This window comes from Callithrix jacchus, chromosome 14 (genome assembly GCF_049354715.1).
Source record: "Callithrix jacchus isolate 240 chromosome 14, calJac240_pri, whole genome shotgun sequence".
NCBI lineage: Eukaryota > Metazoa > Chordata > Mammalia > Primates > Cebidae > Callithrix > Callithrix jacchus.
The window spans coordinates 75,687,701-75,704,772 of NC_133515.1; the positions used below are offsets into that span (position 1 = coordinate 75,687,701).

Below are 17,072 nucleotides of genomic sequence, written 5' to 3' on the forward strand. Positions count from 1 at the left end.
ATTTACAGTTAAAGTATATAAAGTAAGTAGTCAAAAGTCATAACAAATATTTCCTTTCTTTAACTTCTGTGAGATAATTATTTATACAACATACAGTGATTATTTGCAGTGTGGCCAAGGCACTTTACTAGCACTGGAGAAGAGATGGGAAAGATTTAATTCCCAACCAGTATTCATCCAAGGAGCACACTTGAATGAATAGAGGCAAACGGAAGTAAGTATTAAAACAAGGTTCAGGCCTAGTGCAGTGGCTCAAATCTATACTCCCAACATTTTGGGAGGCTGAGCTGGGAGAATCACATGAGCCCAGGAGTTCAAGACCAGTCTGGGTTACTTAGCGAGATTCCATTTCTACAAAAAATAGAATTAGCCAGATATAATGGCACATGCGTATAGTCCCAGCTACTGCAGAGGGAGGCTGAGGTGAGAGCACCTTGAGCCCATGAGTTTGAGGCTGCAGTGAGATATGATTGTGTCACTGCACTTTAGCCTGGGTGACAGAGTGAGCCTCTGTCTCCAAAAAAAAAAAAGTACAAGAGATTGTGCCTAATTCTGATTTGTGTAGAAACATTTGTTGATAGATGAAGAGGAGTTTATCCTATGCAGGAAGAAAGCAAGGTAGGAACCTATAGCTTAGAGCAAGGCATGTGTGTTCAAGAACAGCGACATTGAATTGAATGAACCAGAGTTTAGGGTGCCTGGAGCAGAGTAATAGGGCAGGAAGCTGTAAAAAGGTAGGCCTGGTTGTGAAAAGCCTCCTCATGAGAGAAGCAGCTAGGAATCAACAGTTTCAGAAACTGGAGAGCAAGTATCATGAAGATATAAATAAGTTGGTGGCTTTGTACATAAGATGATACTTGTACACTTAATGAGAAATTTTTCTATAGCATAATAGTGCAAATTACATAGAAATTGGGTAGATGTGAGTTGTATGAGTATATTTGAGTTTAGTGGAAGTGTGTTTGGTCTCCAAAGAGGAAGGAGATAAAGGTTTTTGGTTTGATTTTTTTTTTTTTTTTTTTTTTTTTTTGAGACCGAGTTTCGCTCTTGTTACCCAGGCTGGAGTGCAATGGCGCGATCTCGGCTCACCGCAACCTCCGCCTCCTGGGTGTGATATAGCTGGCCTAGAATTAGAACCAGTACAATGCCATTTTAAAATGGGAAAACTGTTTCCATTCTCCTCACAATGACTGCTAGCCATGGCTTCTGTAAAGTACTAAGATTACCTTGCAAAATGTAAAGAGAGGACAAGCTGCATACCTTCTCTTATCTGTAACTGCCAGAATTGCTGGCCTTTGTTTACCAAAGTAAGCACCCCCAGATAATTCCATCCTGGCGCCAAGTAACCTAAAATTATATGGACCCCACACCTGTCCAAATAATGTATAAATTAATATTTACCTTGACCTCTGTAAACCACTTAAGTGGCAATCGGAATGACAAAAGTCCCCTGGCCCTTGGAATATCCGGAGCCCCCTCACCCTCCTCTCAGCCTAGAAGGTGATTGACAGCTTTCATTCTCATCTCCGTTCCTCACCCCCACTCCCAAGGTGGTTTTGTGGGTATAAAAAGGTCTTGTCACTCTTCTTTCTCTGCCACGGGTTGGAGAGACGTGAGTCCTCCGTGTTCACCGGCAATAAGCCCTGCAATTTGGCATACTTTTGTTCTGGTGTTGACTTTCTGTGCTGAGTGCAATATAACATGGGTTCAGGCAATTCTCCTGCCTCAGCCTCCTGAGTAGCTGGGATTACAGGCACGCGCCACCATGCCCAGCTAATTTTTTGTATTTTTAGTAGAGACGGGGTTTCACCATGTCGACCAGGATGGTCTCGATCTCTTGACCTCGTGATCCACCCGCCTCGGCCTCCCAAAGTGCTGGGATTACAGGCGTGAGCCACCGCGCCCGGCCTGGTTTGATTTTAAGATAGGAGATTTGAGCATGTATCTAAAGAACTGAAAGAAACGGAAAAGAAATTAGATGGATGAAAACAGGAGAGGAGTCACCTGTGAGGGAAGGATGGACGTGTTAAACCTGGCCATGATCATGGGGAGCATTTTGCTGATGCTGAAACAAAGTAGTGTGTGCTTATCAACACACAGCATTTCTAAGTTAGTCCTGGGAACAAACTGGGTAAGCTCTGGCAAAAATTCTCCGTCCCAAGTAATACATTATCTCCACACAGCATTCATTACATTGTTTTATTAACTTTCTTCCCCAGTGGGTATCAAACCTGTGTCTGATTCTAAGTAAAGCCCCAGATACAAATACAATGCTAAGTAATTTAGGAAAATGGCCTCTGATCCATAGCTGCTTTTCACCCAAAAACCTACAGAAGTTTGCTGAAACGGTATTTGGATAATTAAGCAAGACTAAAAAGTAATGACTAATGACAGAAGATCTTGCAAACTGAAGGTCTCTGCAGGGAAACGAACTAATATTCAAGCGTTACGTGTGCTTAATTTTAGTGCTCTCGATGCCTTTGGAAAGAAGGGGACTTGGTGTAATCACAATATTAAGGGGAAAGTGGTTGAAATGTTTCCTGAGCGCCCTCATGCATCTTTTGTTCCGTCCACACACAGACATTACAGGCTCCGCCCCGAGGTTACCCACCGAGAGAGGAAGGACAGCGGCTGGGGGCTGCAGCCGCCAGGGGAACCCACTCCGGAAGCCGCCCTGCCCGGCGCGGGCTGAGCGTCCTGGTTGCCCGGGAGACGCCGCTGCTGTTCCGCTGGCTCCAAAGTCGCTGGGTCCGCGGCCGCCTCCCCCTCGCGACCCGCGCGGGGGCTGTGGCTGGGTTTGGGGCTGCTCCGCGCTGCTCAAGGCTGCGTCACCTTCGGCCTGTATGTGCCCGTAAGTGCGGATTCTGGCGGCGGCGATGGAACCAAGGGCGGCGTGCGGGGTTGATGGGGGAGGCTCGGGGTCTGGACTGCGGCTCCAGATGCGGGAACGAAGAAAAGTTCCCCGAAAGAAAAGCGGGCCCGCCTTCTGCTTCGGTGGCCCCTGGAAGAGAAGGGGCAGGTTAGAGGTGGCAGCGCCGACCTGGTGCTGGTCCCTCGGGGTCGAAGCGGCTCAGCCCGAGGAGGGGTGGGGGGGGGGGGCCCAAGAGTGCGGGAGGCGGAGGCCCACGTGTGGCGGAGAATAGTAACTGTTGTCATTAAATGAAGAAGGCTCAAGACCAGAGGCCTGGAAATAAAGTGGATTTATGCCAGACCTGCAGATCCGTTATGTGCACACACGAAGTGTGTTATATTTAAACAAAATTATTTTATTGGATTATGTGTAATTATGTGATCTTCTGGTTTTCTGGGGATGCTTTTCATTAGTCTGATTGTATTGCCAACTGGACAAGTTTATAATTAGGTGTGTGTACTTTTGAAATTCAATAATTAACGATTTAATGGCCCATTTTACTAATCAGGCTTATTAAATATAAATTCATATTTGGTTTGGTTGAAAATTATAACAACATAACAGGTTGTGACTTTAACAGCCTGTGGATTCCGTAACTGGTCTGGCCTGGTCTTCAAAATCTCTTTTCCCTCGTCATTCATTTTTGTTTTGTTTTGTTTTTGAGACAGGGTCTCACTTTGTCCCCCAGGCTTGAGTGCAGTGGCACGATCCTGGCACGATCCTGGCTCGCTGCAGCCTTGCAGGACACCACACCTAGCCATTTTATTTTATTTTTATTTTTCACCATGTTGGCCAGACTGCTCTCAAACTCCTGGCCTCAAGTGATCCACCCTCCTCAACCTCCCAAATTGCTGGGATTACAGGTATTACAGGCCCGGCCATCCTCGTCATTCCTAATGCTACTGTTTACACAAATTTCCTAAAGCTCCTAGATTAGAAAACGTGTTTTTTCGCTCTTCTTTATTTTGACCTCTCCCTTTCTTGTTTTTGTTTTCCTTCTTTCAGTGTATTCCTTGAGGTCCTCAGGACTTGACTTGTGATACAATCATGGAAAATAACCCACCTCCAAGCCTATTCTGTTTCTGCATACATCATTTTGCAAATCCTTAAGACTAAGGAAATTAAATAGAAATTTTCAGAGAATTTAGTGAGCCACGCAGGCATCTACCTCTTTCCATAATCATCAGTGGGCCAATTCTATACCTATCTGCCTTTGTACACAGAACTTGATTAACTTGAGAGTGAAATATTTAGTAAACTCTGAAGTCAGGAAGCCCTGTAGCCAAAAGATACAAAGCTTGCTTCAATTTGAAGGTCACTGATGACTATGAAAAATAATTTCACCAGGTATGGGCGGCTCATGCCTGTAATTGCAGCCCTTTGGGAGGCCAAGATGAGAGGATCACTTGACCCCAGGAATTCAAGATCAGCCTAGGCAACATAGTGAGAACCCACCTTTATGAAAAATACAAAAATTAGCTGGGCGTGGTGGCACATGCCTGTAATCTCAGCTACTCAAGAGGCTGAGGCAAGAGGATTTCTCAAGCCCAACAGGTACAGGCTGTAGTGAGCCCTGATCATGCCACTGCACTCCAGTCTGAGGGAGACCCTGTCTCAGTAAAAAAGGAAAGAGAAAAAGAAAAATATTTTCAACCAATTGAATCTATTTTCTGCCAATAGCTATATCACTGTTTAATCTTGATTTCTTGTCCAAGTACTGTATTAATAATCAAAATGTACTTAATTGCCTTTACGTTAAAAAGTAAGTCATTTTACATATTTATTAGAAAGGTTAGAAAATAAAATTATGGTAGTACTGCAACAGAGATTCACCCCAGACAATGGGCAAACAATGGAAGTCCAGTGTGATACTGTTTTTTTGTTTTTTTTTAATTTGGGCTTTGGAAAATAAAGCGTTTTTGAGGTCAAGAACAGAATAGTGAGTTGTGGAAGGGAATATGGAAGATAGGAGAGTACAGGGATTTGGTACAACCAGGTAGATGGGAAGTACAATCTGATTGATGAGGCAGAGGTCTTGGATTAGTCTGTAGAATTTGCCTGGGTTTTGGACAGGTAGGGAAGGGGAGTTGTAAGGAGAATTTGTAGGCTTTAAAAGGCCATGTTGTATTAGGTGGGTGATAACAGGCTTTAATCCCTTTAATGCCTGTTGTGGGATGGGGTTCTGACGTTGAGCAGGGAAAGGGTGATTAGGTTTTTTTTTTTAGGGAGGGAAGGAGGAAGGGAAGGAGGAAGGGAGGGAGGAAGGAAGGGATGAAGGAAGGAAGGGAGGCAGCGGGGAAAGGGAGGGAAGGGAAGGAAGGAATTCAAGCAATGAGAGAGACATTGCCAACCTGGATCTAGAGGTTTACAAGTTGATTTCTTTTTTTGAAAGAAGGAAAGAAAAAAAAAAAAGTAAAGGAGAGGAAGAAAGAGGAAGAGAAAGAGGGAGAGTAAACGGAAATATTGCTTTATTCTGAAAAAAATTGGGTATTAATAATGGCCAATCAATGTTTCATTTAAACTTATGAGTAGGTATGATGTGGTATTGACAAGAATGTATATTTTGTGTATTTGAAGTGGAGAGCTCTATAAATATTTATTAAGTTTACTTGTTCCGGATCTGAGTTCGAGTCCTTGATATCCTTATTAATTTTCTGTCTCATTGAGTCTAAGTCTCTATGTATCTGGGTGTTAGGATCGTTAGCTCTTGTTGTTGCATTGATCCTTTTACCACTGTATCTTTGTTGCTTTAAAATAGTTTATCCGATACGAGATTTGCAACTCCTGCTTTTTATTTATTTATTATTTATTTTTGTTCTCCATTTGGTTGGTAAATCTTTCTCCATCCCTTTGTTTTGAGTCTTTGTGTATCCTTGCATGTGAAACAGGTCTGGATGTAACATGCCGTTGGGTTTTGGCTGTGTCTTTTGATTGGGGGATTTAGTCGATTTAAATTTAGGGTTACTGCCATTTGATGTTAACTGGCTGTTTTATCCATTCGTTGATGAAAATTATTCTTTATGTTGGTGCTCTTTACTTTTTGGTATATTTTTAGTAAGGCTAATGCTGGTTGTTTCTTTCTGTGTGTAATGCCTCTTTCAGAAGCTCTTGTAAAGCAGGCCTGGTGGTAATAAAATCTCTGAGTACTTGCTTGTTCATAAAAGATTTTATTTTTCCTTCAGTTGTGAAGCTTAGTTTGGCTGGATATGAAATTCTGGGCTGAAGGTTCTGTTCTTTGAGGATGTTGAATATTGGCCCCCACTCTCTTCTGGCTTGTAGAGTTTCTGCTGAGAGATCTGCTGTAAGTCTGATGGGCTTGCCTTTGTGGGTAACCTGACCTTTCTCTCTGGCTGCCCTTAGTATTTTCTCCTTTGTTTCAACCCTGGTGAATCTAACGATTATGTGGCTTGGCGTTGGTCTTCTTGAGGAATATCTTTGTGGTGTTCTCTGTATTACCTGGGGTTGAATATTGACCTGCTTTGCTAGTTCAGGAAAATTTTCCTGAATAATATCCTGAAGGGTATTTTCCAGCTTGGATTCATTCTCTCCATTGCATTCAGGTACACCTATCAAACGTAAATTTGGTCTTTTCACATAGTCCCACATTTCTTGGAGACTTTGCTCATTCCTTTTTATCCTTTTATCTCTAATCTTGTCTTCTTGTTTTCTTTCATTAAGTTGGACTTTGACCTCTGATATCCTTTCTTCTGCTTCAACAATTCGAGTGTTTAAACCTGTGCATACTTCTCGGAGTTCCTGTATTGTATTCTTCAGTTCCATTAATTCACTTATATTCCTCTCTAAGTTGTCTATTCTCAATAGGATTTCGTCAAACCTTTTTTCAAAGTTCCTAGTTTCTTTACATTGGGCCACAACATGTTCTTTTAACTCACAGAAGTTTCTTATTATCCATTCCTTGAAGAGTGATTCTGTCATTGTGATGGGCTCCTTCTCCGTCAAGCCTTGTTCCATTGTTGATGTGGAACTGTCATCATCTTTAGAGGGAGAGGCGTTCTGATTTTGAGTATTCTCAGCCTTTTTACGCTGGCTTCTTCCCGTCATTGTAAATTTATCCTCCTGTCGTCTTTGAAATTACCAGCTTTCAGATTAGGTCTCTTGAGTGGACATCCAAGTTGTTAGTTCCCAGGTCCAGAACAGCGACATTAAGACTGATGGTGCTTTTCTGCCCAGGATTCTCCTGTCTGGCTTCCTTCTTGTGTCCGTAATGGGCGACTCTGCCTTCCCCGGGCTCCAAACCTTGGAGAAGGGGAACCAGTCTCGTTTACTCTGCGCCGAGAGCTGCCGCGCTGAGGTGCCGTCACAGCCGCTGCTCCGGCCTCAGGAGTCGTGCTGGGGACCCGTGTGGGTCCTCCAGACCTCGGTCAGAAGGGGAGCCGGCACTGTTTACTCTGCTCCGAGAGCTGCCGCACCGAGGTGCCGGCGAAACAGCTGCGCCGGCCACAAGAGTGGTGCTGGCGACCCCTGTGGTTCCTCCGCTGGGGATCTTCTGCTCCGTGAGTGACCAGAATTTGTCTGAGAGTGTGGCGTCCTCTAGTTCTCTGCGCTTTGACTGAGAGCCGCAATCCCAAGCTGTTATTGATCGGCCATCTTGGATCATCTCTCCATACTGTTTTTGAAAGGGTAAAAGGAAGTCGTTAACATTGCATTCGAGCAGAGAAAAAGAGCCTGCCTTGGGGTATTGGGAAAAGCTAATCAGAAAGACGTTTGACTTGAACATGAAAAAGATGAAGACTTAAGGGTCAGACATTCCAGGCCGTGGTATCAACTGAGGCTTAGAAACCTGAAAGTGTTTGGGGAAGAATCTGAGAAGTGATGCTGGAAAGGTACATTGGGGCCACAGTGTAGAGAACTGTAAATATACTACAGTTTGAACTTTATTCTGTGGTTTTTGAGGCCATAAGACTTTTTCGAGAGGGGATGATACCTGATCCTGGTGATGTTTGAAAAAGATGTCTTTGGTGTAATTAAAGTAAATATAAAGAAGTGAGATAAGACACTTTAAAACAGCTCTATTTTGGTATAATAATTTTAAGCCGGCAATAAGAGTATGATGAGCTCATATATCTGGACTCGTTGTTTATATTTTGCTCAATTTTTACATCGTTTCATCGTTTTCTTTCTCTGTGTGTGTATAACACATGCATATTAATTTCTTGGTACCATTTGAGAGTAAGTTGCAGACATCAGATCCCTTCATCCTTAAATACTTCAGTGTATTCCCAAGAACTAGGACATTTTCTTATATAATCACAGTACAAATTACCAAAGTCAGGAAACTGATTTCTAAAAGATGAAAGCGCTGCTCCAGACCGAAGACCAAAGAGATGTCAAACAAAATGCAATGTGTGATCCTGAACTGGATCCTGGACTGCGGGAAAACGTGACTGTACAGGATACTGCTAAGATAATTGGTGAAATCTAATCTGTTGTTTTTCTGATGAAGAGTCAGCCATTAAGCATATTGTTGTTGCCTTGTATATGAACGGTTCTCTGTTTTCAAGATGTTGTCTTTAGTTTTCATCAGTTTGGCTATGATGTGTCAAGGTATGGATTTCTTTGTGTTATTCTATTTGGAATTAATTGAACTTCGAAGATCTATGTATTAGGGTTTTCCATTAAATTTGGAAGGTTTGGGCCATTATTTCATAAAATATAGTCTTTTGCCATTTCCTCTTGTTCCTCTTTCTGAGAATATCATTACATGTATGTTGATAATATTGATTTTTGCCTCCATAGGTCCCTGAGGCTCTGTTCATTTTGTTTTTCTTCTTTCTTTCATTTTGACTGTTTTTTACTGATATATTTTACTGATTCTTTCTTCTGTCATCTCAGATATGCTGTTTGTCACATCTACTGGATTTTTCATTTCTGTTCTATTTTTTACTCTAAAATTTCCATTTGGTCCTACTTTTATTTTCCAATTGAGAGTCCCTGTTTATTGAGTCATTGTCATCATATTTTTCTTTAATTCTTTAAATTATAATTTGCCTTAATTATTTGAACATATTTATAACAGCTACTTTGAAGTCTTCGTCAGCTAAATCTAACATCTGAGTCTACTCAGAGTCCATTTTTACTGGCTTTATTTTTTTCTGAGTGTCAGTCACAATTTCCTTTTTCTTAGCATGTCTCCTAATTTTTTTCTTTCTTCTTTTCTACTTCCTCCTTTAATCCAGTTTTATCTCCTATTTTTTTTGTTGTTGTTGTTGTTGTTGAAAACTGAACATTCTAGATAATATTATGGCAATTCTGGAGTGTTTGTTGTTGGTGGTGGTGGTTCAATACAAGGTCTCACTCTGTCAACAAGCTGGAGTGTAATGGCATGATCATAGCTTTATTGTACTGTAACCTTGAACTCCTAGGCTCAAACCATCCTTCTGCCTCAGCTTCCTGAGTACCTAGGACTACTGGCATGTACTACCACATCCAGAGAGTTTAAAATCTTTTTGTAAGGCCGGGTGTGGTGGCTCACGCCTATAATCCCAGCACTTTGGGCGGCTGAGGTGGACGGATCACGAGGTCAAAAGATCGAGACCATCCTGGTCAACAAGGTGAAACCCCGTCTCTGCTAAAAATACAAAAATTAGCTGGGCATGGTGGTCCACGCCTGTAGTCCCAGCTACTTGGGAGGCTGAGGCAGGAGAATTGCTGAACCCAAGAGGTGGAGGTTGCAGTGAGCCAAGATCGTGCCATTGCACTCCAGCCTGGGTAACAAGAGCGAAACTCCGTCTCAAAAAATAATAATAAAATAAAATCTTTTTGTAGAGACAAGGTCATGCTGTGTTGCCCAGGCTGGTCTTGAACTCCTGAACTCAATCAATCCTCAGGCCTCAGGCCTCAGCCTCCTAAGTAGATTAATGGTATTTTTTACTGCTATCTGTTGCCTATTCAATTATCGGTAAGCTTGTTCATCTTTCTTTCCTTCTTCATTCTTTTAACATAGTTTATATTACTTTCTACTTTGTCAGAATTTATAACATTTATTTCTTATTCTTCCACTCTTGTTTCTACCTTTACTTTGATATTTAAATATATTAAATGCTCACCATAAATCCTTTTGCTGAAAATTTCCCAGTCAACTCTTGGTTGGATGAAGGTCTTTCACTAAAAAATTCAAGAGGACTATGGGTACAGTATTCCTTGAGTTCTTACATGGTTTGTTTGTTTGTTTGTTTGTTTGTTTGTTTGTTTTTTTGAGACGGAGTCTTGCTCTCTTGCCAGGCTGGAGTGCAGCGGGGCAATCTTGGCTCACTGCAACCTCTGCCTCCTGGGTTCAAGTGATTCTTCCGGCTCAGCCTCCCGAGTAGCTGGGACCACAGTCACGTGCCACCACGCCTGGCTATGTTTTGTATTTTTAGTAGAGACAGGGTTTCACCATGTTGGCCAGGATGGTCTCGATCTCTTGACCCCATAATCTGCCTGCCTTGGCCTCCCAAAGTGCTAGGATTACAAGCGTGAGCCACTGTGCCCAGCCCTTGCATGTTTTAAAATATTTATCAGTTGGGTGAGGAGGTTCATGCTTATAATCCCAACATTTTGGGAGGACAGGTGGGAAGATTGATTTAGTCCAGGAGTTTGAGACCAGGCTGGGCAGCAAACCAAGACATTATCTTTACAAAAATAAATAAATGAAATCAGTCAGGTGTGGTCCCAGCTACTTGGGAGGCTACGGTGAGAGGATTGCTTGAGCTTGTGAAGTCAAGACTGCAGTAAGTCATGACTGCACCACTGCACTTCAGCCTGAGCAACAGAGCAAGACCCTGCCTCTCAAAAAACAATTTAAAAATTTGTTTAATGTTTAGCTATATCTTTGATACTTGAAGGACACAGCTTCACTGAATATAAAATCCTTGGTTTTCACTTTTTTCCCTTGAGTTTCTTTAAGATGTTGCTGCACTGTTACTTTGTAGTATATATTGCTCTTAATAAGTCTGATGTCAGTCTAATTCTCTTACAGTTATTTAATCTTTTGTCTGGAGGTTTGGAGAATATTTTCTTTATCTTTGATTGTTTTATTCAAATAGTCTCAGAGTTAGTTGTTCTGGGTCAGTTTTCCCAACTACCTAGTGGGCCTTTTCAATATATATGTAATTAGATTTTATTTTATTTCCAGAAAATTTTCTTGGATTATTATTTCAATTATTGATTCTGTTTCATTGTTTTTTCTTCTTTAGGGACTCCAGTTATACATATGTTGGGTCTTATTTGCCTATCTCCATTTCGACTTTCTGTCTAATCTTTTACCTTTTATTCTTCATTTTAATTCTCATAATTACTGTTCTGCCTTTCTTTAATTCCCCAATCAAATTTTCACTGGAATCTATTCTCCTATCAGCATCTCATAATTGTCATTTCTTAGATGATTTTGTCTTTTTCTGATGATTTTTTTACTGGGTTCAATCAACTATTATTTTATATATTTTTATCCTAGTCTACTCACCAGTAGCCAAAAGGAAAAAGTAAAAATAAATTTATATATATGTGTGTGTGTGTATATATATATATATGTATACATACATATATCTCTTTTTTTTTTTTTTGAGATGGAGTTTTGCTGTTGTTACCCAGGCTGGAGTGCAATAGTGCGATCTCTGCTCAGCACGATCTCGGCTCACCGCAACCTCCGCCTCCTGGGTTCAAGCAATTCTCCTGCCTCAGCCTCCCGAGTAGCTGGGACTACAGGGATGCTCCACCATGCCCAGCTAATTTTTTTGTATTTTTAGTAGAGACGGGGTTTCACCATGTTGACCAGTATGGTCTCGATCTCCTGACATCATGATCCACCCGCCTCGGCCTCCCAAAGTGCTAGGATTATAGGCATGAACCACCATGCCCGGCCAGATATATCTTCTTAAACAATTTTTGTCTACTTGTGATTTTACTATTTGAATTTCTGATTCAGAGTGGCTTTTCATATCTCCAAATTGTGAGAGGATATTTAAATCAGTTTGGAGAGTTCGTTGTCAGTTTTTTGTTTTTTGTTTTTTTGCTTTCTGGTTAGATTTTGTTTTTTTTTTTTGTAAATGATTTTCATTAACTGAAATTTTTAGATTTTCATTGGTTTTTTTTCTTCCAGTGATATTTAGTATGGGGACTGTTTTCCACTGTTTCATTTCTCAGGCAGGTTTTGGCTGTTAGTAACTGACTGTCATTCTAGGCCAAGAGAGTCTTTTCTGCCACCATAGCAAAATGCAGTTTCTTTCATTAATGACACTTTTCCCCCATCTTCCTGATGACAGGAAGATTCACATGTCCTTCAATTCAAAATTCTCTTTTGTTTTGCAAGATGCCAAGTTTATCCCTCTTACTTCTTTTTTCCTTTACTGTCCAGTCTCTAGCAGGTGCCTTTCTCTTCTCTCTTATCTTTCTATTCCCCAAAAACAGTGCCATACTGACTACTGCCACCTTGATACCCATATACTTTTAAACCCCTTCCTTGTAGTGAATGCTCTGATCTACCAGGACACTCTTAGAGTATTTTTACACTTGTGATGTGTTTTCTCTTTGGGAAGGAGGTGATCTTAAGTCTTTCTTAGGCCCTTCTTTTCCTCTTCTGTCTTTCTTACAGTTTTTGTAGATCTCAGCCCACTCATATCTTTGCCTTCTGCCAAGGTTTCTAGTGGGAGCTCAAGAGATATCCCGTCCAGAATTTTGCTTTGCTTTTCTACCTAAGTTTTTAGAGCCCTCTGTCTTCTTGTTATATTGAAGTCTTTGGATTTGTGCGGTTTTATTTGTCGTGGTTGATTTGTATTGCTTTGTGGAAGATGTATGAAGAGATTAGGTTTAGGCAGCTGTCAGTGTCCTTGGCTACCTCAAAGTTCCCCACCACACGTATCTTGACAACCCATTTAGGCATAACGTGGAGCATGTTTGTGAACTTTGGGTGTGGACAGAGGATAAGAAAGAAGAGAAGGCAGCCGGGCGCAGTGGCTCATGCCTATAATCCCAGCACTTTGGGAGGCCAAGGTGGGTGGATCACGGGGTCAAGAGATCAAGACCATCCTGGTCAACAAGGTGAAACCCCATCTCTACTAAAAATACAAAAATTAGCTGGGCATGGTGGTGCATGCCTGTAGTCCCAACTACTCGGGAGGCTAAGGCAGGAGAATTGCCTGAACCCAGGAGGCGGAGATTGCGGTGAGCCGAGATCGCGCCATTGCACTCCAGCCCGGGTAACAACAGTGAAATCCCATCTGAAAAAAAAAAAAGAAAGAAGAGAAGGCATTTGGTTTAGAATGTTCCCATTTTTAGATGATTCTGTCCATCCGTGTAGAGATGTTCATCAAGCAGTTGGATAGTTGAATCTCAGATAAGAGATTAGGAATTAGAACCTCCAGAAATTCTGTTAGAGTCCTAGTAAGCCAGAATTAGAGCTGCAAATTCCTTTGTGGAATTTCTGCCTTGGTCTAATTCCTGTTTGCGTACTCAAACCCATTTTCCGTGAATGTATAGTAGGGCTTTTGAAAACAGAAATATTGAGAGGTTACCAGCTGAAGTACTGTTTTCTGGAGCTTTATTTTATTGCATTTAGCAGTTCGGTCAATGTGATTGCCAGATCTAAATATTAGTCTGAGGAATCAGTCATTACTGAATCTGCTGAGAAAAAAGAAAAAACATAAATCAATAGATCAAATCAACTACCTACAGGGAAATAAGAAAATAGGCCAGGCACGGTGGCTCACACCTGTAATCTCAGCACTTTGGGAGGCCAAGACAGGTGGGTCACAAGGTCAGGAGAGCGAGACCATCTTGGCCAACGTGGTGAAACCCTGACTCTACTAAAAATACAAAAATTAGCTGGGCATGGTTGCACATAACTATAATCCCAGCTCAGGAGGTTGAGGCAGGAGAATCGTTTGAACCAGGGAGTTGGAGGTTGCGGTGAGCCGAGATCCCGCCACTGCACTCCAACCTAGTAACAGAATGAGATGCTGTCTCAAAAAAAAAGAAAAGAATGCATAAATTAAAACTTCATAATTAAGATTTTGGTCATATTTATAGTTTCCCCCTGTGACTATAGTACTTATCAAGTAGGTTAAATCAACAAATATATAAAGTTTTATACCAATAACTTCATCTTGTTTTATTTTAGAGACAGGGTCTCACTCTGTCACCCAGGAAGTAGTGTAGTGGCACAATCATAGCTCGCTGTAACCTAAACTCCTAGGCTCAAGTGATCCTCCCACCTTGGCCTCCAAAAGTGTTGGGATTACAGGCATGAGCCAATTCTCCCAGCCAGATGCCAATAACTTTTTTTTTTTTTTGAGACAGAGTCTTACTCTGTCACCAGGCGCCAGGCTGAAGTGCAGTGGCATGACGGCTCACTGCAACCTCCACCTCCCAGGCTCAAGCAATTCTCCTGCCTCAGCTTCCCAAGTAGCTGGGACTATATGCGCACGCCACCATGCCCAGCTAATTTTTTTGTATTTTTAGTAGAGACGAGGTTTCACCATGATGGCCAGGATGTTCTCGATCTCTTGACCTCGTGATCTGCCCGCCTCAGCCTCCCAAAGTGCTGGGATTACAGGATGCCAATAACTTTGGCAAATTCCCAGTTTCTCCTACTCTCTTTCCAGCCATCTATTACTATGCAAATGTATGCATACTCTCATCTAAATATCTTTAAAATAATAATACATAGGTAAAAATACAGTATAACTAACAGGGTTTTCAGAACAAAATCTGTGATGGATTTTTTATGTGTTACTTGAGTGTGTATTCTTGAATTTTCTTTCTTTAATAAGAGAAGAAGTCTAATTTATACCAAAAAAAGCAACACTGTAAACAATAGTATGTCAATTGTCATTTTATCCAGGTAAACATTTTTCTCCATTGTATACTTTTATGGTGGCAAGTGGAAGTAGTCAATTTCTTTCACCATTGAGATCATCTGTAGATGGAAAAGACAATATTAGAGAAGTTTAAAAAAAATATGTACTCATTCAAAACAAGAGAAATTTTACAAGTAGTCAACTCTTTAACCTGGCGTTTTGTTTTACCAAGGTCTGGATAAAGTGGTTCTTCGAGTTATGCATTTTGTTTGTTTGTTTTTGTTTTTATTTTGGGGATGGAGTCTTGCTCTCTCACCCAGGTTGGAGTGCAATGGGGCAATCTCAACTCACCACAACCTCCACTTCCCAAGTTCAAGCAATTCTCCTGACTCAGCCTCCCAAGTAACTGGGATTACAGGCCTGTGCCACCACTCCCAGCTAATCTTTTGGTATTTTTAGTAGAGACAGGGTTTCACCATATTGGCCACGCTGGTCTCAAACTTCTGACTTCAGGTCACCTGCCTCAGCCTTCCAAAGTGCTGGGATTACAAGCATGAGCCAACTCGCCTGGCTGAATTATGCATTCTTTTGAACTTAACTGAGAGGCTGTGTAGTGTAGTGATTAAAATTGTGTTCTTTGAAATCTCACTGCCTGGGCTCTAATTCTATATTACCTTCACTGTGTCTTAATTTTCTAATATGTATAATTGAATAAAAATAACACCTACTTCACAGAATATTTGTGCAGATTATATGTAATTTGCATAGAACAGTGTTAAGTGCCATTATTATTATAATCATTATTAGGTTACATTAACAAGATTCTGCTGGATAAAGTGAGGTAGGATTTTTGAGACAAATTATAATTTTTTTACTTTTAATTCTTAGACTGATTTATTTAAGTATGTTGGCCTTATTCATCATTTAACATTTAATTTGATCACCAAAAAATTCAAGAATGAATGACACAAAATAGAAAAACCCAGTAATTCCATAGAAACCACTATAGATGTGAAAGCAGTCATGGAGAATGAATGGATTTTGTGTGTGCTTATCATTATTGTCTTTTGGGGCTAAGAACTTAAGAATCTGTTCTTCCATGCAAATAAAAACTAAGGGCAAAACACATTCTAAAAGGATTCTGTTATTTATTTATTATTTATTTATTTATTTTGAGATGGAATTTTGTTCTTGTTGCTCAGGCTGGAGTGCAATGGCACGATCTCAGCTCACCGCAACCTCCACCTCCCAGGTTCAAGGGATTCTCCTGCCTCAGCCTCCCAAGTAGCTGAGATTACAGGCACGCGCCACCACGCCCAGCTAATTATGTATTTTTAGTAGGGATGGGGTTTCTCATGTTGGTCAGGCAGGTCTTGAACTCCCAACCTCAGGTGACTTGCCCACCTCAGCGTCCCAAAGTGCTGAGTGAGCCAGGGCACCTGGCCTGTTACTGTTTTTAAAGACTGCTTTGTTTAACCACCCACATTTTCTTTTTCTTCTCTCCACCAGGTGGGAGTATAGCACTTTTTGTACCATGTCTTCTTACACAACTCCTCCTAGTCATTGTGCATGCACTTGGGTTAGAAGGGAAAAGATAAACAGCATATTCCAGAGTATGAAATGTTCTTTCAGCTGGATTTTACATCATCATATTTCAGTTATTTACTTGAGGATAATGAAAACAATAGATAGGATAAGTTTCCTTTCCATAAATTCTTTTAATTCGACAGAAGTAAACATAGACCCATTGTCATAAATAGCATATGAAATCCTTTGATAGCTGGAAGAACTGCAGAGAACTAAACTAAATGGACAAAATAATATCCAGATATTTTAAGTGGATTTCCAATTAATTGATGAAAATAAACCTTTGGCATCTAGGCAAATTGGTTGTATGTAAACTGTGAGAACATTGTCTTTTATAGCTTGATTAAGGTAAGTCTATCTTATTTTCCAGGTGCAACACTGTGCTGCAAGTCAATCAATACAATAATAATTTAAATCACTTCAGCTGTAATGGAAAAGTATGAAAAATTAGCTAAGATTGGAGAAGGGTCTTATGGAGTTGTATTCAAATGCAGAAACAAAACCTCTGGACAAGTAGTAGCTATTAAAAAATTTGTAGAATCTGAAGATGATCCTGTCGTTAAGAAAATAGCACTAAGAGAAATACGTATGTTGAAGGTAGGTTAACTTTATGTATATACATATATGAAGTATCATGGTATTGAGTGAACTATGCATGCTAAAATTACAGAGAATTTTAAAGTTATTTTTCTCCACTGGACTTAAATTCTGTTGCATCAGCACCTTTGGGTAATAAGTTGATCATCACTTTGGACTTTGACCATTCTAATTTTTTCTGATAG

The 17,072-nt window shown here is 40.8% G+C and overlaps 1 protein-coding gene across 1 annotated transcript in view; it reads left to right on the plus strand.

The window, feature by feature from the left end:
* The first annotated feature begins 2,717 nt into the window (after positions 1–2,717).
* Positions 2,718–17,072, plus strand: part of CDKL4 (cyclin dependent kinase like 4) — a 138,314-nt gene continuing 123,959 nt past the window's right edge. Inside the window, 2 exon segments of the mRNA XM_078348371.1 lie at positions 2,718–2,851; positions 16,661–16,887. Of these exon segments, the coding sequence (XP_078204497.1) occupies positions 16,720–16,887 (168 nt within the window). The 5' untranslated portion in view covers positions 2,718–2,851; positions 16,661–16,719.